Source organism: Hermetia illucens, chromosome 7 (genome assembly GCF_905115235.1).
Source record: "Hermetia illucens chromosome 7, iHerIll2.2.curated.20191125, whole genome shotgun sequence".
NCBI lineage: Eukaryota > Metazoa > Arthropoda > Insecta > Diptera > Stratiomyidae > Hermetia > Hermetia illucens.
Window position 1 is genome coordinate 13,702,376 of NC_051855.1, and position 25,723 is coordinate 13,728,098.

Below are 25,723 nucleotides of genomic sequence, written 5' to 3' on the forward strand. Positions count from 1 at the left end.
GTTGTTTGTTTATTCACAGGAAGAATTGCGCTGACAAATAAATTCAGCCCTATGTGAGGGAATGAATTTCAAGTGAATGGTAAACAATGGAGGGCTAAATTGGCCAGATGTGTACAATTTTTTCCTATTATTCACTAGTTATATGAACTCGTCTAGTGACAGAAGGTAAACCATCGGAATGTTCGTGAATTCTCACGGAAGCATATCTAATGCAAATTGAATTACATGGCCTTCCCGATTTATGAACTTCTTAAAATAAAAGAAAATAGGAGAAATTGAATTAGGCGAATATCATGGACTTTCTTGTATTCTGAGGAACATGTAAAAAGGCAAAGTATAATTTACAATTTCGAACATATTTTCAAATCACTAGGGAATGCCGATTATGTCTGCCTTCTCTGGCACACACCCTCAAATAAATTCACTCAATAAAATCTTGCCATATGTCTATAATTTTATCATCATTGTCATCAACGTTGCTAGAGGTCCAAATGCAATATGGCCAATACGACTCAATCTATTTCAGCGATTCTGGCATAGATGCGGTGGCAAAGCAACTCAAAGTAATAGGAGGGAGTTTCTCCACTTCCATAGTTATTTAGTCCTATCTTAAGCACTGCACTGCCTTCTTGTGCGAATGTGATGCTCGCTGAAATGTAAAATGCAATCACTTAATGTGATTTCCGCACGGAAAATTAGGCTATAGAGCAAGTTGATATCAAACTGTGTGAACATATGTATGTATATTTGTAAGTGGTTGATCTAAAAGGGTCACAAAAATCAGGACATACAGAAGACATGATTAAATTTGGTTCTAGACGAATGCAATTTCAAAAAGGAGTACAGTGAAAATGTTAACCATTTACATTACTTCCAAATCACTGATCAGGACCCTTCAGTTGAGTCCTCTTTACGTCAAAAAGCCACCCGTTTTATCACCGGTTTTATTGGATTTCTTTTATGTCACTCGTGCCGATTTAGAATAACTTTTACATAAAGCTCAACGCCAACGAGTTTACTTTGATTACCTGTAATGCAACCATAACCCTCTTACTAAAGGATTTGGAAGGAATTTGTGGTAACTTTATCGGAATTATCCAATGTCAATATTTTATTGAAATGTTCTATTTGTTTTAAAGGAAGTAATAACTATGCGGGAGTATCTCTGTAGTGTTCATGTACGAGTTTTTTTTACATTGATCAACATTTTTAACTATCAGGCGAAACGCCTAAGCACACGTCCACACCTTGATGACCATTAAATCCTCGGCACGACAATTAAAATCCTCGATGCTATCGAGGATTATTACACTACATTATACATTTGCCCTTTCATATACTAGCATTCAACCTTAATCGATTCAAAGACAAACAACATATTTGAAAAACAGACCATGTCAAAAGTATCGAATAATCTAATCTTCCCACAAAGTTCCCCATAAAATTGCCATCGAAAATACCATCTTTTGCGGCAATTCGGGGGACTTAAAAGCCATTGTAACCATTCTAATGTCAGTTAGCTCTATCATACATTCCAGCTGCGTATATTGTAGCATAAGATCTCCCCACTATAAAGTTTCCCGTGACTGTATAACTACCACTGTTGTATAGGCATGCTAGCAAAAAGTAACAAACAACAACCATTACTGCCACCGTCTCACGAGAAGGATGTTATCTTAATACCACAAAGACCTAGCAGAAAATTTTGCCAGACCTGAGATATACACAAACCATATCCCATTACACAATTTCCTTTTTTGCTTCCTACTTAACCATCGCTCTTCAAGCAAGTACTTCAGGATAATTGAGAGACATAATAACCGCCCCTGTGTTGAGAGTTATAATCACTTTATCCGAGCTAAGTCGACGCTTTCAAGTGAAAAGCGGGAACAGTATCCCTAGCGCACATCGTTACTTTTCCCTAAACTGTATATCTTCACATAGCAATGTGTATCCTCTATGCAAATAAAAGCCATCATCTTCAATGTCTATTCGCGTGTTGCACTTTCCTCCTCGTTGCGGTACGATTTTCGTCCCCTCAATTTCTTCGCGGATGCCTTACTACAATTTTCTCGTTGTTTTCCACCATCAAACACAATCAGTGAACACAAGTAAATTGACTTGGAAAATTTTTCTAGTTCTACTGGGTTTCTTGTTCAGTAAGGTTTACGTTAGTGGTATTATTTAAGATCCGCAAAACGGATGTGATTCGCTCCACACATAAGTACATAGTAACAATGTAGTCAACATTTCTTTTCATTTAGATTTGAGTCCCCTTTGCTGAGGTTTCCCGTTAGTATTTCACCTGAGTACCACGAAATAATAGCATATGTGTTTGTGGATTGTGCAAAGATCGACCAACCCTTCCATCCCCTAATTTTAAAACGAGATCGTCTTGCTTAGTGTTGTTGGTAGGATGCGGTCTTTTGAGTAAATCCTGAAGGAAATATTCGATGAAAATGGGAGGGAGCGAGATTTGAAACACAATCTCTAAAGAGAGTGCCTTCACAGCGCATTCTGCAAGGAGGATGGAAGGTGTTTGAATACCTGGTTGTGTCTTATATGTATATTAAATATACTAAATCTTATTGGTGTTGGAAATTTAGGAGTGGCGGCACCTTTGAAAGGTTCAAGTCCTGCAAGTTTGGATTGTTTGAAAACACATGGATGTAACGTTATCGTCGATGTATATACAGATTAAAGATTTCACAGAATATTTTCGTTTTTCGATTTACGTGGTGCTGACATTTCTCGTTCAGTAAATGTTTTCCGTTGAAATTCGATTCTATTCTAATTTATTCAATGCATTTTTGAACGCAAGAAAAATATATGAAAAGTGTATAATGTAAGCAATATGGAAAGTTCTATCCATTTAAAATCCAAGGTTTCCTTATGTGGAGAACTCTGGGTGCAGCAGTTCCATCTAGATGTTGCTGGGAATTCAATTGGTGGCTATTTTTCAGGACCTATTTTCAGAACTACTTCGTTATTCAATTTGAAATTCGTTATAGTTCATCATACATTTTTTTAGCTTTGGTTGCACGTTAGGTATATTGTCTGTAGGCTCCGTTCTTTGCAACGAGTGATATTCTGCATTCATCGTCAAACTAGTCATTGCGGGTTCGCCAGGGCTGGGTAGGGTGTCACGAAATACTTAGCAAACAGTTGTCTGAACTCTGGCAAGTTTCGGCCACCACCGGACAGAGTTTCGCGATGGGCCGACAACCCATCTATGTAAAAAAACTACTCCATGTCAAGAAAACTGGCACATTTATACCGTAACGTATATAACGTTGCTGTAATTCGGAATCATATGACGTGGCAAAGGATCAGTTTCAACACCGTTCACACGATCGCCACGAAAATTGTTATATACAACATATGTGGTTTTCAATTAAAAGTATGTTGGTGCTTTCCACGTCCATGTACCTATAATGGATCAACTTGACAACTTTCAACCAATCGTCATGAGAGATAATGACTGTGACTTGATGAGACATTCTGAAAATTATTGAAAATTCCACACAACAAATCGGACATTGGAAGATCAAACCGGCATACACGGGACTCACGACTGGAAATATAATGAATCATAGCCTCTACTTTTAGAGCTGCTGATACATAAAAAGAATAAAACCCATGCCGAAAATATGACTAGATCAGAGCTATGTACTACTTCAATAGGATGTGACAACATGCGGGTTTGAGCTCTATCTCAACAGCATGGTGTACAAATTCCTAATCTTCGACTGACCCGCCAGATCCACTTCTAGCTCATATAGCTGGAGGAATTCAAACACTATTTACATATATCACATTCGGAAAGATAATGCTTTCAAATGGAATCGTTTGGAACGACGAAACTGCAAAATATGGCAATTTCACCCCCACATTCGAGTTGCAAGGACATGAAGGTGCAGGGGGTTTAACATAAATTCCTGTCGTGTAGGCATAATCCCACGGTCTTCTTCAGAGACGGATTGATTTGTAGAACACAGTCAGAGCGCCGCGCAAATTGGTACTACAGTACTGATTTATATTGAATACTTGACAGGCCTATCTAATATCTCTGCCGCAATTAAAAATACGGCGCCCGAGTTGTACAACTTCACGCTATAGCCCACAAGCACCTTTTCTTGCGATATGACTGCAACCACCTGGGAGCTCTCACACGGGGCACCTGCAGATTATCGGACCGCGAGTACATTTCCTAAGAATTCGGTTCTTATGGTACCAAATAACCTCCGGTAAGCTCCGTGGCAAGAACCACTTCAAATGAGTCCTATTCCAAACTCGGGTCTGATCGCCCTCCTTGAGTACATGGTGATCAAGGACAAGGATAAGTATATCATCTGATTTGTTAACTTCTTCCAGTTCACGAAGAAAATCCGCCATTAGCTTTTCCTGAATAGTCCGATCGTAATTAAAATGTATGTAGGGGACGTACAAGTTTCCAACTTCAATTTAAAAAAATAAATTAAAAGGTTCAAGTAAGAAGTTGAGAAAATTGTTTTTAAGGAACAATAGTGGTCAATGTCCAATTTTCTTTCGTTTTTTTCCAGATCTCTTGACATTATTATATGATAATGATAATGATTTATTGCTAACATATTTTACTATGTAGTTTTCCATAAAACCTGGTAACCGCCTGGTATTCGCCTTCAGGAATAAAGTCCAATTCTAGAATCTATTTTCTTTTTCGATAATAATGTAAACTTCATTGCAACCTTATTTGGCGGTAGGAATTTTTCACAAAGCATTCCACTTGGTACTGGCATATTGCATATAATGCAACAATTCTACATCTTTGCAAATAAAATGGATCATTAAATGTCACATCGTAAAATTTTCAGACAAAGTGCGAAATCGTAAAGTGGATTTTCCGAATGGTTAGATTTCCTTACATCAAAGAAGCGATTTATTTGGTACTAGTCGCCAAATGTTTCAAAATGAGCGGTATTATATGCATGTATGAAAGAATTAAAAGGGACATGGTTAATACAATTCGCCGCGAAATTTCTCCAAATATACACAACCATCATTATAATTTCTGAGTTCATCTAGTAATCTGTAGAAAGAGCATCTCGTAATATGTAATATGATATAGATACAACTGCATACATATGTATGTGCCACATGAAAATTCAATTCCAATCGTAGGTAATTTCTATCAAAAATAAATGAACGAAATGGTTGCATCACATTTATTTTTGTATGGAAAATGATACGGTCTATCTAGCCTACCTTCATGGAAAAATTTACGGAGAATGTTTGCCCGTACAAATTCGTATAGATAAATTTACAGAGTGGTCACATTTAACCGCTTTCAGATTGATTGACCATCCGGTTTCCGGCCAATTAATATTGGATGTAGTGGCCTTTAGTATAAGACCACAATTTGAATAATTGTTTGTGGATTTTTACCTTCAAATGTTAATTTTAAAGTACTTTGCTGAGTTTTTGGGAGATATATTGTAAATACCAAAATTTATCAGATCGTTTATAGCAAAAGGAAGGGTACATGTTGTTAGAAGTATAAACGAGTCAACGAGTAGTTTTCTGTATATGTAGGTATGCCTGTGCAATGTTATGTTTGAAGTCAATAAAATTAGGGCTGTTTGCTTTCAATAAACATGTTAAAATAATGAAATGTCACATCTGAAATATCCAATGCCTTTCATAGCTGCACTCTTCCTATGAAGCTATTTTTCGAAAAAAAAAATGCATACATTCAATATATTTTCCTGGTTATTTTATAAATCGAAATGCTTTTCATAACGTTCATAAATATATTTTCCGGAAACAATATCGCGCGACATTAGAACTCACTTCATTCTAATAAACAGGCACGTGTATGGGCACGTGTGGTTAACAAAAACCTCACCCTTTCAAATTTTTCGATTGGCGCACTTACCATCGTGAACCAAATTTATATTTTATATACTTCGGGATAAGGAAAGTTAACATGTGGCTTGTGTATCCAATACAATGAGATCCTTTACAATAAGGACCTATTCCAAAAAGGCATAGATGCAGTCAATTATAGCTTTCAAGAAAATTAGGTTTTCCAAAAATATAAAATAAAACCGTTGATATAATTTGATATTTATATTAAGATATACTTCAAAATTGCCGGACAAATTGTATGCCAGCGATTCCTCATGCAATTCTAAGCAGAAAATATTAAGTAATGTTTTTTTCGATTTCTCAACGCTTCTTAATTTTTAATAAAAAAGCTTTACACCACTAAAATCATAATATCTCAAAACTACAATAGCTAGAGCATTGGAATACGCGTTGGGTCGTAGCTAGGACTTCACTCTGAATTGTGTTTTTCTCCACCGAAATTTCATTATTTAGTTAGTTAGAAGTTCCCCATCTTGGCGAAACCAAAGATGGCACATCATCCAGCAAAAAAAGATTTATATTCTTCACCTGTAAATCGGTTTGGGCTGCGGACTTAACCACAGTCCGCAAACTAGGATTATTAAAACATATTAAAAGGAAAATTTTTGGTGTCTTGTTAAATCTTAAATTTTGTAAATTTTGGTGTTTTTTCACATCTTTTTCAATGTATAAGAAAACGGCCCAATGAATTGCAATTATCCTAGTTAGCGAATCGTAGAAATATGCACTGAATAAGTCATGAAAATGTCAAAGAATTTCGTTGTTTCATGAAAAACGCATTTAAAAGTTAGAATATGATTATTAACCATAAAATTTTAACATTAATCTGCTATACCTAGTCAATAAACCTTCGGTTTCTTGAAAAACACATGTAAATCCTTGGCTTCAATTTTTGCTCTTTCAGCGAAGTCATTGGAAAATCGTTGGGACCGGTAAACTCGCATTTCATTAAGGGGCTCGATACAAACCTAACATCCTAACAACCTTTACTTGCTCATCACTGTAATTTCCGAACGACTGCGAATATTGAAAAACCACTTTGTCCAATATTCTACACTATATCTAGATACAAATCGATTCCTCGGGTCCGACACACGGGATGACCCCCTTAAACCGGAGTCGTGCTATCCGGATATATTGTCGTAGTACGTTGATATGAAACCTAACTTGAGTTGCATTTACATCGCTAAAAGCGGTTGGTCGTTGTAAACAATGAATATGTTAGCTTATGATACGACGTAATTTTGATTGTGACTGGAGAAACTTTAGTTAATGGAAACATAAATAAATATGGCGGTATAGGACTTACCAAAATTTTTATACAAATTCAAATGAAACTAATCCACCCACAGAATTGTAAGAAATAAAGCTGCCGAAAAGGCAAAGCATGTACATCATCAACAACAGCAGCAAAACTCATCAGCTACTAGTAGCGCTAGTGATGTAGGAGGAAGAAATAATAATGCCGGGCCCAGCAGTAACAGTGGAAGCGGAGGTACTCTACGTTTACAATATAACAAAAAAAAAAAATGAAGTAAAATCACTATTTGAAAAAACACGTTGGTGATTTTTAAAACTGTCAAGCCTTTTTCTTTCAAATCAAATCAAATCAAATCATTCAAGTCAAGGACCAACCCTTATTTGGTTATACTATTAAAGAAAAACAAGCACCAGTTGAAGTGAAGGATTTTGTATTATTTAAGTTTAGGATGTTTTCTGCAAGTATAGCATGTTAGGCAAAGTGAACGACCGTTTGCATCATAAAGTGGTTTTGCTTCAAGGATTGATTGCAGACTTGACCAAAACCTATCAATAGTATTAACTAACTTCTTTCCCTACTACCTTTCTCCTCAGTTATAGCACACGCTTCAACTGTAGGGCAGCAGCAGCAAGCTCAGCAACAAAATCCTCAACAGCAGAATCAGTTGACATCAGCCAGTGGATCAAATCCTAGCGGAGCAGTTGGTTCTGGTAGTGGTGGAGGGGCAGGAAATAGCGATGGTGGCGGAGGAAATGCAGTACCTGGGGAACATCGAACTGCCGGTTATAGTATAAATGGTATATTAGGCATACAACACACCGACCCTAATGGGAATAGCATCAAAAGAAAACGAATTGAGGATCATGGTAAATAGAGTCCCTTTTTCTGAGAATCAAATACTCGGGCTTATGGAAATATTAAATGAACCACATTTGACCGAAGCCTGATTTATCTGTTGCATAGTCAAGTAGGGGATCCTTAACAATTGTCGTAAGTCAATGACAGTGCTTATCAAATGTTTGCCCCAGTTATATTTACTAATGCCTAATCCTGAAATTATTAACGAATAACTTTTAACTTTTTCATTTATATTGTTGTCAGGCTTATAAAATTAATCGGTTCATGTGTAAATCCTGACAATACGTCAACAAAGTAAGGAATCGAGTTGCTTTAGATCCGGTGAATTTACGCGCACGTGATCTAACAGCAGCCACAAACTTCCTTCAGTTTTTCTAAGACGACTACACATTTAATCTTTCAAATCTTTTGATTTTGATTTCACCCCTTGATAGACTCATACATACTTACATGACGAATCTATACCCACTGCTTGATAAATTCCAGTAGAACGCATCCGGTTGACTTTGCGTGTGAGGGAAACCGGGCATGGTGTGATGTCGTGTGGTAGAGAATACTGAACATCAAAACGAACCACAACCAAATAAACAGGAAAGATTCTTCGAGAGGGTGGCTTCTGATTGTCGCAATTACAGTAAGCAACTGTAAGTGCGCATTGCCTTCACGCGAGCTGGCGGTTGGTTGGTTAAAATATTAGGGGTGAAAGTTGATTTGGCCAACGGCGGATTTGATGACTGTTACAAAACACTCGTCATCCGGTCACGTGTCTTAACTCCTTGTTGAAAGAATGATTCTTAAAGTGGTATTTTACTTTCATAGAGCTATACGTGGTAAATTTGCGATGTGAACGCAACAGCATGAACCGTGGACCAATTTACATTATGTACCTAGAAATGCATTCGATTATATCGTCACGGTTTGCAAAGGCCGTTGGCAGGAAAGACTGATGAGAATATTAGGGGATTATGTTGAGTGGTAATTTAAAAAATTAATATTGCCCCCGTATCTATAAAAAAATGAAAATGTAAGATATTTTGAAAACAAAAATGGAATAAAAGCTCGCTTCATGAAGAATTCCCTTTGAAAAAATAGATAACTGAGAATATGAGTGTAAGGATCTATCCCCTTTTCTTTACATTTTCGCCTGTGTTGTTATACTGTTCACGCAGAATTGAAACAATGAAAATGCAGAAAAAGTTTCTAGAAAGGAATTTGCATGCTGTACAATTCATAAAATCTAGGTAACTACATAGGATACACCATGTCGACTGGTCTGAATATAATGCTCTTGTTTTTCTGTGTAATTTCAATATGAGCGTAACAATGGAAACCCTTTGAATTCACAACACGGAACCGGATGTATGCTCTTTTCCCAATCGGATATGCTTTATCATTAGAATGAATATTTCTATCTCAAATCTGACAAAGTCTACACAAGTATCCCGGATTAGCCGGAAAAAATGAACGAATGAAGGAAGGAAATATACATTCCCCTTTCCAACACACTTGACCGTAACTCTTCTATAAGAATGATCCATGAACCATATTACCCGCAACAAAAGATACGCACTCTTCTTGAAAATCTGGGTAGAGGCGAAAAGAGGGGATTCGTGTTTATTCTATTCCTTTTGCTTCCGGCATCCCCACTATATACAGCAGGAAAGTATCTTCGTATAGCTCCATAGGTATGCTTACCATACGTTCGACTTTTTTTCTGAATTTTTAGGACAAAGAAGCTGGATTGAAAAGTTAGCCCACCCAGCTTTATTCGCTCACGTAGCACGATATTCATAAATCACATGAGTATCCCTATAAATGTCCTTAGCGGCGGAACATTTTGTTTTCATATTTTACTAGCTGTAGATGTTGTCGTACACTTTTTATATGCCCAAAACACCCGCGATGTCCATGGCATGCTCATAGTAAGGACTCACTGCAACTAGCTACCGCCATGACTTTTACCAGCTAATGCCGTCCGCTTTCGAAGGAAACAGAAAGGGCGGAGTATATGATGGTCTCATCAGCCAACGGGATTTCGATGAAGTTCGTACATGTTTCGGCACCGAGCTAGAAAGACGACTTGAAATACTTTTAGGGGGATTGCTATTGGGGCTGTTCGTCACGACGCAAACACACCCCCAAAAAGTTTCGTCGTTACCCTATGAAAGCAATGAAACTCTTATTTAAGCAAGTAATGTAAAAAAAATTCGATTTTAAATATGGAGGGTTTCATATTCACAAAATTTGAGGTGCGGCTTTCTACAAATTGCGTATCATCCCTGCATACCCATACATCTAGTATCTTTTAAGCAGAAGTAATTAAACCGAATAATAAATAATCTTTTCAACAGTTGTTCTTAATCATATGTTCTATCTTATTTGCATGTACTTCTGTATTGTAGTGGCAATGTTTCTTGCGTAATCAGGTTCGACACCATCTGCTATAAACATTACAAATTGCCAAATTATTTCATAATTGATATGGGTATATCACATCGATTTATCACAGAAGTTCAGAAAGTGATTTCATGAAATAACATTTACCCTTGTATGTTTAACTTATTTGTCAGGCGTGGATTTATCATAACTCTGTGTATAATATCAATAACAGATGTGCAAGTATAGAATTACGTATATGTATGTATCTATATGATTACAAAGTCACATCTAAAAAGCTGTGTGGTATCGTGGCGTCTAATCATAAGTACAAGAACAAAGATGAATAAAAGCATTCAAACCATTTAAATTTTCATTGCAAGCCTAATTGAATTGCTATGATTACAGTGTTTTTGATTTCAGATGAAAACCGCGACATCAACATTCATCCTGATACTGAAATCAAACGACAACGTATACATTATAGCGGTGATCAACTTTATTCAAACGTAAGTGTACTACCTAAGAAATCTGTATTTAGATAGAACTCAGATGATTCGATATTTTTTGCTAATTTTTATATCGCTTTTTTTAATTGTTTAATAAGCTAAGGCATCTGTGTGTATCAAAAAACTTTTGATATACCAGAATATTTAATTATAACAATTCTATATTCGTAAAAAAATATGCAGAGGATCCATACTGTTCCAATGAAAGAAAGCAGAGCGACTATTCTTTCCAATTTGCGTAAACTCGTGAGATTAGCAGCGGATTAGGCAAATATTGATTTTATGTTGAACCTAAATTGAATCTAAACTCAAGCTTTAAGGGATTATCGATAAGGAAACCTTTAAAAAGTGCAATTAGTCAAAATATTTAGTACTATACGAGGGCCGGCTGTTAAGTTCGTGGCCTAAGGTCCTTAATAAAAGAAGCCTGGGAGCCTGGTCCGGACTGTAGGGTAGGTGGTCATGTTCTGTCAATTCCGCAGCATTTAGGGCAGCCCTCGCAACCTGAGTGGTGTAAACGGACGCGTTATCTTGCAGAAACAACACTCCCCGCACCACATGCCTGACCCAGTAAATTAACATACTGCTGGCCATTCATTCAATTAGTAAAATACCCTCGCTGTCCCAGAAAATGGTAGCCGTAATCTTCGACGCCGACTTTTTCAATTTGAATTTTTTTGGTGGCCTTTCTCCCTTTTTTATCCAATGCATGGTTAGTTTGGACTTCGTATCATGTTGACGAGTCCAAGTTTCATTAATGTCCATAATACGGCTGCAAATTTCATCCAAATCACTGTTGCGAAACTCCAACCCTCATTGCCTGTCGAGCGGTGTGAGCATTCGTGGTACCCAACATGCACTCGTTCTTTGCTAATCTGCAGTTCCTCCACTATCTGACTCAATTTAATTCTTAGATCGGCCAGTACTAATTTTTCGACTTTTTGAACATTTTATTCGGTCCATACTGTCACTAGGCGACCCAAACTAAGATCGTCTTCACAGGACTCTCTTGCTCATTGAAATAGTCGAGCCTATTTTTTTATCATTGTATATGAAGGTACAGACTCCACAAGAACCGATGACATTTCGTCCAAAATTTATTTCGACGTGATTCCCTTTTTTAAGAAGGAATTTGATTTGAGTGCGGTGCTTCAAACGGCGGGAATTTCAAGTTTCCGTTGACATAGTATTTTTGCTTGTACTAGAAATGACTACAAATGAAGCAAATGAAGGAAAGGTCGTGTTCTTTGTACTGACAATGAGTCATGTAGTTAGTTTTATCATAGCGAGATGATGAGTTATCGCTAAAAACAGCTACAAAGTTGACCAAATTAGACTTGATTTGTTTTGCTCAAGGAAGAACGAGTGTGCTTCATGGTCTGTGTATCCGTACTTTTGGAATGGAACTAAGGCTCTTTTATTCCAGTGGTTAAAGCTTTCGAATTATTTCAATCACGACCGATTGACATGAAATTGGGTGCGGGGGTAAAGCCGATGTGTCCACGGGACGAAGCTGTAGTGCATTATGATAACGACATAGTCTCGGGATCGGGAAATGGAAATAGACTTCGAACTCCACGAAGGACACACCGCAAATGTATGACGCGTTACGAAGTGTTTATTTAAAAGGGTGTATAGATTCCTTTTACCTGATAGATGTTCTTTATTATAAATTCCACTTTAGCATTTTTTTCTTGAACAATGAATAGTCCATAGAGAAATTAAATTATGATTATCAATTGGCTTACTTTCTTCATCCTAATTCTAGCTGTGGTCTGGAAAATGGTGCATAAAAGACGAACATAAATTACTTTCTGAACTTGGCACTGTAACATCAAATGGCGGAGCTCCTTATTATGACGGTCATAATGGTTTTCCATCCTCTACTGGTACTGAGTCGATTTTATATGACAGCATAACAACTATATCACAAACTCAAAATTCACTGTATACGCAACCAATAGGAACATCGATTGGTATGTAAATATAACATTTTACCTTATTAGTATGAAGATCAAATTTGTTTAGTAATTTGATTTGTATACATCCAAATGAATGGAGTCAGACTATTCCACCAGAAATAAGTTTAATTAGTTAAAAAACGGGTTAAGGTGCAAGAAATATAGCAGATAAGTTATATTAAATTATATGAAAAAAAGAAATGTTTTCGGTATTATACAGGAGGTTCGCTTACTCCTTTAGCCCCGATAAGTATGCAAGAAATCAAACTTGGAACGGGAATCTTAGATCAATCATTATCACCATATCATACAACAGGTAAGACCATCGACATTTGCTGGATTCTCCTCTCACATCATATCTGCTTCTGACAAAATTTCTATCGTTTTGTTGATTGCAAATTGCTCAGAACGAAAAAAAAACCTTTTTTATTAGACAAAATAATATGTGAAGTGAATATGTAATAAAGAATTTCATTATCTTTTACTCCGAAAATTGTAAATACAAACATAATAGAAAATGGTCATACATATGGGAGTCTAACTAATCTAGGAACGGTAGTTAGCCCTCACGATGAATCAGGATCGTCACCAGGACTACCCATTACTCTCGTGAGCGATGCAATTCCACAACAGCAATCCCAACAACAAACAACGAACTCTACCACAACTGCTACTCCAAATTCGAGCAATGAATGCCCAACGACAGTGACATCACAACATCAACAGCACGACAATGTTACAATATCAATAGCCGTGGCGAGCTCACAGCAGCAGCAACCACATAGTCATACATCGAATCATAGTAGTAATTTAAATATAAATAGCAGCAGTAATAACACTGCATCCAACAGTACCAACAATCCGAGCACTAGCAGTGCAACTAACCTATCACCTGCTGATCAGTCATCGTTAATTGTACTACAACCAAGCGGTGGTCCAAGTGGTTATTCATCTATGTTACCAAGTTTCAGTCATTACTCAGCAGGCAAGTCCCATAGCAGCATTGGGTAAAAGTCGTATTATCCGGTATTTCGGTAGTGGTGACGGTGGTGGTATCTTTTTTTGTATCTGAATGGAATTTGGCACGGAGAGCACTGAACATTTCAAATGGCATAAAAAACATTTCCAAAACTAATATTAGTATAAGGTTGGAATTCCACAGACAAGATAGCCTGGAATAATTTTATTTAGATGCTAACAGAATGATCTTCTTTCTGGTGTAGGACATGTTTCTAAAAAGTTAGGCGTTGTAATCACTCTATGAATTCACACCTAACCCCTAATCTTTAAAATGACCGGAATAATTTTCTTCATTTAATAAAAATAAATAATACGGTCAGCAGTATCATAAGATTACCCAATTCTAAACAATCTTCACATGCTGATTGGAATATGATATTTTTTACAGGAAACGGATCAGTTGTCCCAGGATCTGATTATGCATACAGTCCAGCATATTCCCAATATGGAGGAGCATACGGGTCATACGGATATTGTGCAACTAGTGGACTCCTCAGTAAGTAAACAGTGAGTATTTGCATTAACAATACTTGCTGTGCTAACTTCTATTCATGATTTTGTCGGTTTGCAAAAAAATGAGTGCTGGGAGCACCATCTTCCGCAATTTACGCTAATTCGAAATGAGTTGTGGGTGTTTTTCAATGGTTCGTTATAAACTCCTAGATTTAATCTTTTCTTTTTTTAATTCTAGATTCAACCTATTACTACGATGGCGGACAAAATCAAACGACCACTATCAGTCAGGATATTCGGTCACCGCTAGCTGCAACTAGAGCAAATTCTTTAGCTAGCGCTTCTTCGCCGACGGGCAGTGCATGTACAAAAACGGAAGCATCAGACATTTTTTTAGTTTAGTATTTAAAGAGCAAATTTATTAATAGGACCTATATAAGTGAATAGAACTATCTATCATTTACGCTGTTGTAAGCGCACCTCTTTCAAGCAATTACTATGGTTAACTAAAATCCATTATGTCACTTCCTTATCGAGGAAGCGCGCAAATTGTAAAGCAAACAACAGTATGTGACATGATTGTACATATAATTCATTCTCTCTTTAATTAAATGTCGTAAAAAGAAATAATTAAAATAATCCAAAAGTAAAATATATATGTACGAAGTCACTACTTCATTTATAAAAACACCTACTAAAATATATGCATAAATATTAAAGAATATTTACCAAGGAGTTTAGTATATTTCTAAAAAGAACGAAATCTAGAAAAAGAACAAAAATGTTTTAATGCATATATGGCTCTTTAGATTTTCAATTATTTGCTGACATTATGCAAAAAAAATTACATTTTTGTAGAGTACACATCGATCAGAATATAAGACGTAAGAAAATCAACCACAAATGATGTAAGTTACAAGTTGTAATTTTAAGTTTTACCATTATGTGCACAAAATCATAAGCACTACATTAAATTTCATGCCTTCTCTTGATTATTTATTGTTTTATAATTACGCACACATTGCACGAAATTTTAAAAGAAAAAGAACAAAGCAGAATGAGATATAAATCTTAATTCCAAATTATTTTTACCTCTAGTGTAAAAACAAAACCCGAACTTTTATATCAAATCAAATGAAAATGTATTTGTGCTCAATCCTGTATTGTAAAATATTACCAACTTCATAGAAAAAAGGAAACCGAAGAATGGAATGGCGTTTTTGCAGAAACTAAAAATTATATATTATAGCTGGAAAAAAATCGGTCAAAATCATAGTGTCAAAAAAAGGAAAAAATTGAGATAAATTCTCTAAGTAGAGAGCAAGCAAAGCCACCAAATTGAATATAGATTTAAAAAAATTATACCTTCAATTCATAGTAATTATTATAAAATCAATGTTTTCACCCATATGAAATTATGTCGTCCGAAAAGAAAAGAAGAATGAAAGCGAGAATTACAAATTCAATAAAAAAATGGAAAAATATTATGTTCTTCACATTTTTCACTATTCTAGTTACAGCTAACTATGATATATATAGTACCAACATTTATACGAACGGAGGTTAAGATCAACATGTTAGATATATACGAGTGAGATGCTAGCCCAAAACCCAGATATTGTCCCCATACTGCCCTCCGGTGATTTAAGGCTTGCGCTGGGTAATTTCTAATAATGGCCCTAAATTTAAGCAACTTCTTTCTAACCCACCAACTTCATTAACTTGAAACTGATCTTTAAATTCCTAAAGTCCTATACGATAGCTTCCATTTGGTACTCAACACGGTTTTATTTGGTGAAAAAATATTTCATGTTTTGCACCTAGGGACATCCCTCTTAAGTTCAACGTAGAACGATGGCATTCACTACATGCATACCGGTTTACAGATTCGTGCTTCAGTAAATATCACTGTTTTTGCGAAAGATGCATGTGACTGACAGAAGGATAAGCGGACAGACAGGGAGACAGTAAAGCGATTTGGTTTAGTCTTAAAAGCTAATCATCGTCCATGTTCGATAGAAGTTAGAGCTGTAAATATTAAGACTTGCCTTTTCTGTTCGCTAGTAATACTTATTAAGCTCGTTCACTTCATCAGTGCTAACAAGTCCAGATTATACTTAGAGAATTTTTTTGATATTCTCGCAAACATTGCTGCAAATTGACGAAGCAAGCACTACTAGCTTTGTACTGATGAGGGGGGTAAATCGCTCCCGAAATATAACTAAAAATTGTAGTTTGGAGGAAGCTACCCCTTGTCTATCAATTTTAGACTAGACTGCAAGTAGCACACAAAAATCTAATCTCTTAGAACTCTATTACTTGCCAATAGATTTACAACTTTGACTAGGTTCCCAATCAGGTAGTCACTCTGTTAGGGCCTTAAAGCCCGTCCATGCTCGATACGATTTTAACGGAGCGATAACCAGATAGCTTCGAAATTTGCAGGTAATTAGCTCACACATTTCTGCCCACTTAGTCGCCTATCACGACACACTGGGAGGACTTTGAGCGATTTTTTCGAGCGGAACAGTTTTTATAAGCTGAAATAGGCTCTGATGGCTGACAACAACCGTGCACGAATTGCATCATCGTAGCTGTTATCGGCTGTGATTTTCGACCCTAGATAGAAGAAATTGTCAACGTTCTCAAAGTTGTATTCTCCTATCCTTATTCTTCCTGTTTGACCAGTGCGGTTTGATGTTGTTGGTTGGTTCGTCTGAGGTGCCACCATATATTTTGTCTGGCTTTCTGGCAGAGAGAAAATCTGATCTGTTGCTGATTTGCCTGGAGTGAAGCCTCTTTGGTATGGGCCGATGATGTTCTGAGTGTATGGGGCTATCCGGCCTAGCAAGATAGCGGAGAATATCTTATAGATGGTACTCTGCAACGTAATACCTCTATAATTGCCTATGATTATGATTACAGTTACGAAATCATGCCCATTTCCTGATTACTTTTGCTCCATCTTTAGCTATCGGTTCCGAATGGTAGAATCTTAATGAAAATGTGGTTACGTTGATTTCAAATTTTGAATTGTGCTGTTATCGTATGTTACTCGTTATTAATAATGGAATACTTAAACATTTTGAGTAATCTTGCCATGTTCATGGATACTTCCACCGCTACTGTAGGTGAAGTGAAGAAACTAAAAGAAGATGGACCTGCAGCACTTGTGAATTAAATCGCAATCGGAGCACTAACGTGAAAGTGACATTTCTAGAAATGGAAGACTGTAATCCTGTGATTTTTTTTACGAGTTGTAGAATGAATAAGGATAGTTTTAATTTCTTATTGCACTTGCAATGCAACCCTCACTACGGTAAGACCGATTCGCTGTCCTGTAAGTCCTTTGGACACAGTCATCAGTGGGACATCAGTACATATACTACCGACTCTTTTCTTAGAACAATATGTTTGAAAATATTGCTCACTGAAGCTGCTAGTTTTCAGTACATCTGTGTTATAATAGTTTTAACAACCAGTTAAAAGAAATCTCAGTAAAAAGTGTCGTTGATAAGCACGTGCTTTAAATACACAATCTTTTTAAAATAACGGCCTCTGGCCTTAAATATAGGGAGCCAAAAATTCTGCGGAAGATTCTTCTCTCGACCGCGGCCAAGATTTTTCCGCCAATGCTAAGTTTATTTTCATTCTTATCGGCTACATTGCTTTATTGTGTCCTCTACGTTGAGTCTGAGCTTCCACTTAAACACAAGGACGAAAGGAAGCTTTCCAAATATGAACCTACTCAAAAGCTATGCTAAACCTCCCCGATGCCTTGGTTTCTCTGTGTAGAGGGTAAATTCCAGTGACGTTCACATTACCGTGGAGGTATATCTCCGAGGACTAAAACTATTTTCGTTATCACCATGCCGTCCCAAGTTGGGCTATCAGTTTGATTTAACGAAGGACAAAACCAAATCAGATTCGGTTGCTCATCAAGTTTTTATCATGTTTACCCGTGACATGACACTAGCTAAGAAACAAACCAAATTGGAAAGGCTTTCTCGATTATACACACTAATAAAGTCTCATTCAGAGAGTTCTGCGTTGTAAAACGACAAATTTCGGTGAACATGATTCAGGCGAATAGTGGCACAGAATATATGTATACAGTCGGTAGCATCTGAATTCGTACGCCCATAAATTAAGAAAAACGTAACATAATCATGATACTTTTAGGATTTTCTAATTTTGTTTGCTTAATAGCAAATTTTATTAATTTCAAATTATTTACTACGACAGAAATCTGCAACTTAATGCAACTTAATAGCTGGGGTAATATATTTAGTAGCATCCATGATCCCATCAATAAAATGCAAGTTTCCTGTTGCAGCCGCTAAAACCACCCTCACACCCACTACCGAACCTAAGTAGTTGGGAATTAATTTTTTTAGATTGAAAGCTAAAGGAAGAATAATTACGGAACATAATCCTTAATTATGTGGCCTTTATTACGTACACGAGAATTCTTTTTTATTTCAGGCAAAATTATCAGATAATTAATTAATTAATTCTTCTTCTTTTTCTTCAGCTTTTGTCCCGTTCACGACGGGACGATATTGCGATAAATTTTAGATTTGAGAACTTCGTTGATACCTCGACCACAAAGAACACCAGTTGTGGAACGCCACTTCAGATTGCGTTAAGGCGTGAAGCAATTTCATAACGCAGTTCACCATTGTCTGATAGCGTTGACCCGAGGTATTTAAATCGCTCAGTTCTGGATAGATCACTGCCGTCGACAGTGATTATGCCTGTTTCAAGGGGATCGGTCGTCAAAAATTCAGTTTTGTTTAGATTCAATCTAGGACCGTGTTGCATGAGGCGATCATTCCATTTTTGGACAAGTTGCTCGAGATCATTTTTGCTATGAGATGCTAGGAAAACATAATCTGCATAAAGCAGTGTGTAGGGCGCTGGACGTTGGATATTCCGTGTGACGGTGTCCATAACAAGAACAACGAAGAGTGGTAAGAGGGCGCTTTCTTGATGAACACCAACAGAGACACGGAGCAGTTTTGATACACACGCCATACTTCGATGTCGTCAGGTCCCGTAGCTTCCTCCGATTTCATTCCTTTCATTGCCTCGACTTCAGTTGCGCTGACAGGTGGAACTGGTCCAAATGTCGGCAATGATTGTGGAAGGGGAGGATGAGCAAATTCTTCAGTTGAAATCTACTCGAAGTATTCTCGCCATCTATCCGTTGCAGCTCGACGGTTGGTAAGCAAAGTACCGTTCTTGTCATTAACGCAACAGAAGTGTTTGATATCCTGTGTACGTTCATCACGGCTTTGAGCAAGTCGATAGAGATCTCTCTCGCCATCCCGAGTGTTAAGATGTGAACCCCATTGAGCATCTAATGAGGACACCATCAATCAATGAGCAAAATCATAATTCCAATCAGAACAAGTTGGGCACAGTTTAATTATCTTATAAGAATGCAATAAGTTAGTGATCGACATAACGAAGAACTTGGTTCACACGATGGCCCTAACGACACACTAAACCGGTTCACAACCGGAGAATCCAATCCCAAAATATCAAAATTTTTTGATATTTTTCAAACCGTTGCCGCACCGGTAAATGACCTATTGACGTGAACTTGGTTGCACGTCTGCGACCAGCTCTAGTGGAAGCGCTAGCGTTAAGTAGATGGCATCCGCAATCTGCAGCAATACGTGCCGGTTGGTGACCATGCACTGACAGTTGAAGTGTTGATGTAGCTTATTGTTTCGTTATTCGTAGTGTGTCATGGGGCAATGATTCTGTAAACATCCATCCAGTGCATTGAGCTTTAATACTTAATTAGAAGATAATCTGTTTGTTGAAAAGACTGTTGTTCGTGAAGCAAATCCCCATCCCTGATATTTTGACACTTGACACGTCCTAGTTTCCAACTAAACACTTGTTTCGCCCGTCAATTCAGTATTGGAAGAACTCGTTCAGCCAAATTGAAAGAAGTGAATTATTGCGACTTTCCCCAGTAGCGAGAAACTCCTGGTTTCCGCAGCTTTAAGAACGAACAAGCGGAGGTCTAGAAATGGGTCAAAGCTGAATTGACTAAATCCCATTCATTGTGCATTTGCAGTTCTACTGCAAAACCTGAATGTTTACGTTTCTGTTTTAAACGCCACGTTCTGCTGGTCGTCGACTCTTCAGTCTGGTATCGATGGCATAAGATCTAGTTTTTCAACCCTGTTTTTGTTGTCAGTATTATATCAACAAATAATTTTCTCCATCTGGGCCGCAGAATTTTAACGAAGCAATGGAAGAGACACTTGTCTTAATTTTCCTCACCATAGTGATGTTGGTTGGATCATATTTAGCGGGCAATATCCCTCTTGTTGTTAACTGGTCTGAGGTTAGTCTGTTCACCTCTAATTGGTTCTGAATTTTAGTCATCTGAAACCGGCTCTCTCGTTTCTCAGGAAAAACTCAAAGTTGTGACTATCTTTGGTGCCGGCCTTTTGGTTGGGACCGCGTTAACTGTGATAATTCCCGAAGGCATAAGAGCATTATATGAGGATGGTGTCCACCAAGATAAACCATCACTTGCTAAACTTGGCACAGGTGCAACTGCTGTAAGTATCCCGCAGGAGCCCTTACCTCATAAACATGAGGACGTTGACGATCATTCCGCCACCATAGGATTATCCTTAGTATTAGGTACGCTTTATCAATTTAGTATTATTACTCCATCCTCTTAAGTTAAACCCTTTTTCAGGTTTTATATTTATGATGTTAGTTGAACAAATTTCATTACGACACAACTCTGGGCCGGCTTCTAATAAAAACATAACTGCAACTCTAGGATTAGTGGTTCATGCTGCAGGTAATATTTACCGTACGAGGCTCACTATTTACAACCTTGTCATTTTACAGCTGATGGAGTTGCTCTAGGCGCGGCTGCGACCACTTCGCATCAGGATGTCGAGATGATAGTTTTTCTGGCGATCATGCTTCACAAAGCCCCAGCAGCATTTGGACTTGTGAGCTTCCTTTTACACGAAGGTGTGGAGCGACAGCGTATTCGAAAGCACTTAGCTATATTTTCGCTATCAGCACCCTTACTGACGCTGCTTACATACTTTGGAATCGGGCAAGAGCAAAAGGAAACTTTGAACTCCGTGAATGCAACGGGAATTGCTATGTTGTTCTCAGCTGGAACATTCCTTTATGTAGCCACGGTGCACGTTCTGCCAGAACTAACACAAAGTTCGCACAGCGGTGGTCATCATGGGCGGTCTAGCAGTTCGTCGACAGCGCACTACAGCCATTTAGAAGATGGAACAAGCGCATCAACGAAAGGGTTTTCAGGCCTAAGAAACACTGAATTGTTTATCATGGTCTGTGGAGCTTTATTACCACTTATTATAACATTGGGACATCATCACTGAAAAGTGACAATTAATGCAATTTACCAGTTTTTTACTACTCAGTTCGCTCATATACTGGATTCCGAATGTGATGCATAATTTTGGTAAATGACATCCATGGATCTACTTTAAATGTCATTAAGTTTAATAAAGATTATTTGTAATATTTTACTGTTTTTCTACTCCATCTACTTTTAACGAGTACATCAGACAATCCACTCAAGTACTAGGATCAGCAATACGACAGTTTTTGAACACCCTCTGGGGACGAAGCAACAGATTTGACTAACACACACTGACAAAGATACACGCGTCATAGGCTGAGCATGATGTCATGATTAACCGGCTCAGTTACGAATATTGCAAGTTGATCCTGAAAGTAGCCGCGAAGAATTAAACGGTTTCCCCTTGTATTTGTTTTCCTCAATCCATTCCTTTTTTTCTGAGCGAGTAAAACTACGAAAATCTTTAGTCTGAGATGAATTGCATACAGGGCAGTTGGGCAGAATTTCTCCAAGCTTCTTCCCTATCTTTGTAGGTAACCAATGGGATACCGCGACTCTTTTGGAACATTCATACAAATACTTTTAATGGTAACCCAGAGACACAAAGGCAGCACCCAATACGATTGGGAATCAAATCGCTCAGCAGCATCAGAGTGACCTCTCGCATTTGAACGTTTTTTTTTTTGTGATGCCCATAACTTACACGAACGAAAGACCTAGGTGTTGCACGATTTGAGCCAATTTATGGTTCACCATGAACTCAGTAATCAGAAGCAACTAGCAAGGTCGACTCAATGTATAATGAGGCTTTGATCTGGCTAGTTCAGAGATCCCTACTCTAAAGTTGACTTCGGAAACTACCAACATCATTGCTATCCTTAACAGGATTTTGGAAGGTCATTTGGCTGGCAAGATTACCACGACAGATGTTCATAGCTTAATATAAGTTGCGGCTGCCACTATTCGTTTCCACAACCAACATCTTGAAGCGAGCAACAAACGTATCCGCAAGAGGACTTTACAATTCTACATGTTTTAATTGGACTGGTCGCCACAAGCACACCTTGGAAATCCATCACCAAGAGTGCGCAGAGTATTGCGGGCATCATTAGAAACAACCATCTCTCCAGTGCATCTGCATCTATAGGTGAATGACTATCGTGTAAACCAGGATTTTTTGAAAATATGGAAAATTCAATTTTTCAGATAGTTTTAAAAATTATAACTTAATCATATGATTTTTTGCTACTATTTTTGTAAGCGGACAGAAAACAGCAAACGCGTCCGATGCTCTCTTGGCAGTGCATGTATGTCAAATACAATGAATGAATACAAAAACTGACCTACAACAGCGCGTAAAACCACAAACAACGTGATCTGTGATCAGAATGAATCAGAATCAGAATGAACTTCGACGGGGTGAAATATTGATTGTACGTTAAGGTCACGAGCGAGCCGAACCAATAGTCTCTCGTCCTCTCGATCGCATTCATTGTGCTTCCGTTGCTCTCTTGGCAGTGCATGTATGTCAAATACAATGAATGAATACAAAAACTGACCTACAAAAGCGCGTAAAACCACAAACGCGCGTAAAACCACAAACAACGTGATCTGTGATCAGAATGAACTTCGACGGGGTGAAATATTGATTGTACGTTAAGGTCACGAGCGAGCCGAACCAATAGTCTCTCGTCCTCTCGATCGCATTCATTGAGCAGATCTACTATAGGCAGTACCCATACAAAAATGACCCCACTTGCAAATGCGCTTGCAGAAGCTTATCTGTACACATCAGAGACGCTAAACAAGGAAAAGGCATAGTCTTGGTCAAATCGTATTGGTAAGAGAGAGATCGGTGAGCTTTTGCTATTCTGGTACTACGGCGTGCTCACCCATATAGCAAAAAGTTGTTTCACGTATTCACTTATACATAAGCAAAAACTTGCCAATCTCACCAATATATTGGCAAGTCCGGCGGTATGTCAAACACAGCTGATCGGGTTTTCGGTACATCTCGCTCATCCTAAAGGGCAAAACAATTTGAAATCGTGTGTACTCGCACTGATTTCCCCCCTTGAGGGGCAAGGGGGAGTGAGTATATTGCACAACACAAATTCGTGAGAGTTGATAGTTCGGATGAGTCTCTCACCTACATTGACCATTAGTACAGATGACAGCTTATTGACGGGACTTGGCAGAGCGATAGGTTAGGAACTGTCTCTGTCCCTGGAGTGGTGTTACACATTTTGAATTAAGATTCCGGCCTTTATCTATTGGATTTCGGTGTAAATGGCAATGAGCTCGTTAACCAGCTCCCAAAAGGGAGAACTTATGGATCAAGTAAAACAGCAAATTGCTGTTGCTAATGCCCAAGAACTTTTGACTGTGAGAAACAGCAGCACTGCCTCTTCACATACATTTCACCACTTGACATTAAATGACCATTTTCACTTCTATTTTGCAGAAAATGACCGAAAAATGCTTCAAAAAATGCGTGGGCAAGCCGGGGACCGTTCTGGACTCATCGGAACAGGTAAGTGTACATCTTCCGGATCTGCAGAGAGTCTTATATAAGAAGGCACTCGCGGTCCAGCTTGAACGGTTAGTTTCAATACCTTATTGTTATTCCGCCTTGGAATCGCTTTCAGAAATGTATCGCAATGTGCATGGATCGGTTTATGGATTCTTGGAATTTAGTTTCGAGGACCTACGGGCAGAGGTTGCAGCGAGAGCGTTCAAATATGTAGAATAAATCGATTGTGATTAAATTGCACAGGATAGAGTGCGGTGTTTTGTTTTGTACCAAATAAATATTCCAATACGATTCTTAGATTGTTGTTTTATATATGTAATTCGCTGTGTATTTCATCTGTGTATTCAATAACTCGTTGATTTTGGATCCCCTTTTTACTGAAGTCAAATGGGTGAAGGATGTTCCTTTCCGTACTTCCAAAAGATGGTCTCGTATCCAGACCCTTACTTGATTGCCATGGATTTATCCTTTAAACACTTTTGGGTATCCTCGTGCCTATTTCTATTGGTTATCGCATTGTAGCTTTCCGAATTTGATTGCCTTTCAAAAAGTTATTCATCCTCGTACTGAATATTTCTTTTATGGATTTAACTTGTTTTCTATAGGCTGAGGGTCGGCCAGTGTTATACCCTCCTTGATACATGAATATCACCGACATACAAATACAGATTTCTGAAAGATTACTTCCTTCTTTGGGCACTTTTCCAGGGCTCGATAGGACAAAAGGAAATGATTGGGATAGACGACGACGGGCGTGTGGTAATCAAAACGCTAATTCTTGTTGACCATGACCATTCGCTGCTTTGCCAACATTTATGGTTGCATATGTGCCACTCATGACTAACAATGGAATTTGAGCTAACGATGAACGTTCTAGGCGAATCTAATTCCAGGTCACATTCTCCCAGATACTAGGGCAAAGTTCTCAAAACTATAGTTTACTTTGATCACTAACAACATCATTGCTGCCCTTCACAAGATTTTGGTTGATAGTTTAGCTAGTGAGATTACTGCAACAGGAGCACAAAGTCTGATCTACATTGCAGTTGCCACTGTTACTCGTCTCCACAATTATCATCGAGGTGTGCGCAGGATAGCTTTACCATTCTGTCGGAAAGTTGAGAAAGGAGATTGGCGTCCTTACACAAGCACTTCTTGGAAATTCATCAGACGCTCTGCGAACATAATAGGAAACTACCACCTCTCCAATGAAATACTTAGCAGAAATCCCCAAAGTGCTGAAACAGAAACTTGCGGAACACTCCAATCGCATCATCTGGTACCACAAGAGCTTACTATGAAGTACAAACAACAAATTGTCCGACCAGAGACAATGAGGATTTTGTAAAAATCTCAGCAACTCAGATCGGGAAAGTAACCTCGATTTGGATCACGCAGAACTGTTTGGTTTGACTCCCACTTGCGATAAGCAGAGCGGACATATTATGTTGTAACTGA

At 37.9% G+C, this 25,723-nt stretch overlaps 3 protein-coding genes across 9 annotated transcripts in view; all 3 read left to right on the plus strand.

The window, feature by feature from the left end:
• LOC119660744 (paired box protein Pax-2-A) overlaps nt 1-15,827 on the plus strand; it is a 42,358-nt gene extending 26,531 nt beyond the window's left edge. For 2 of the 7 annotated variants that reach the window (XM_038069465.1, XM_038069469.1), the window contains 8 exons: nt 7,260-7,402; nt 7,762-8,034; nt 10,826-10,911; nt 12,680-12,887; nt 13,093-13,188; nt 13,387-13,857; nt 14,281-14,388; nt 14,584-15,827. In XM_038069465.1, coding sequence (XP_037925393.1) covers nt 7,260-7,402; nt 7,762-8,034; nt 10,826-10,911; nt 12,680-12,887; nt 13,093-13,188; nt 13,387-13,857; nt 14,281-14,388; nt 14,584-14,747 — 1,549 coding nt within the window. In that variant the 3' untranslated portion in view covers nt 14,748-15,827. Of the gene's footprint in view, nt 1-7,259; nt 7,403-7,761; nt 8,035-10,825; nt 10,912-12,679; nt 12,888-13,092; nt 13,189-13,386; nt 13,880-14,280; nt 14,400-14,583 lie in introns of all 7 variants that reach the window. The other 5 variants (XR_005250473.1, XR_005250474.1, XM_038069468.1 and 2 more) reach the window with 5 other exon arrangements.
• Nucleotides 15,828-20,041: 4,214 nt separating this feature from the next.
• On the plus strand, nt 20,042-21,893 carry LOC119660756 (zinc transporter ZIP9). The gene is made up of 4 exons (XM_038069517.1): nt 20,042-20,712; nt 20,780-21,017; nt 21,076-21,183; nt 21,234-21,893. Exons 1-4 carry the CDS (start codon nt 20,617-20,619, stop codon nt 21,746-21,748), a joined length of 957 nt encoding a protein of 318 aa, XP_037925445.1. The 5' UTR covers nt 20,042-20,616; the 3' UTR covers nt 21,749-21,893.
• A 1,954-nt stretch (nt 21,894-23,847) lies between these two features.
• LOC119660764 (mitochondrial import inner membrane translocase subunit Tim13) lies at nt 23,848-24,562 on the plus strand. The gene is made up of 3 exons (XM_038069530.1): nt 23,848-24,117; nt 24,197-24,265; nt 24,381-24,562. The coding sequence occupies exons 1-3, from the start codon at nt 24,022-24,024 to the stop codon at nt 24,477-24,479; spliced, it is 264 nt and encodes an 87-aa protein (XP_037925458.1). The 5' UTR covers nt 23,848-24,021; the 3' UTR covers nt 24,480-24,562.
• The last annotated feature ends 1,161 nt before the right edge of the window (nt 24,563-25,723 follow it).

Bases quoted from the DNA above. Each gene is read 5' to 3' on its own strand.
- LOC119660756 (XM_038069517.1), top strand. From the start codon at position 20,617: ATGGAAGAGACACTTGTCTTAATTTTCCTCACCATAGTGATGTTGGTT. The intron at 20,713-20,779 runs GTTAGTCTGTTC...CTCGTTTCTCAG, and splicing joins TTGTTGTTAACTGGTCTGAG to GAAAAACTCAAAGTTGTGAC. The intron at 21,018-21,075 runs GTACGCTTTATC...ACCCTTTTTCAG, and splicing joins AGGATTATCCTTAGTATTAG to GTTTTATATTTATGATGTTA.
- LOC119660764 (XM_038069530.1), top strand. From the start codon at position 24,022: ATGGCAATGAGCTCGTTAACCAGCTCCCAAAAGGGAGAACTTATGGAT. The intron at 24,118-24,196 runs GTGAGAAACAGC...TCTATTTTGCAG, and splicing joins ATGCCCAAGAACTTTTGACT to AAAATGACCGAAAAATGCTT. The intron at 24,266-24,380 runs GTAAGTGTACAT...AATCGCTTTCAG, and splicing joins TTCTGGACTCATCGGAACAG to AAATGTATCGCAATGTGCAT.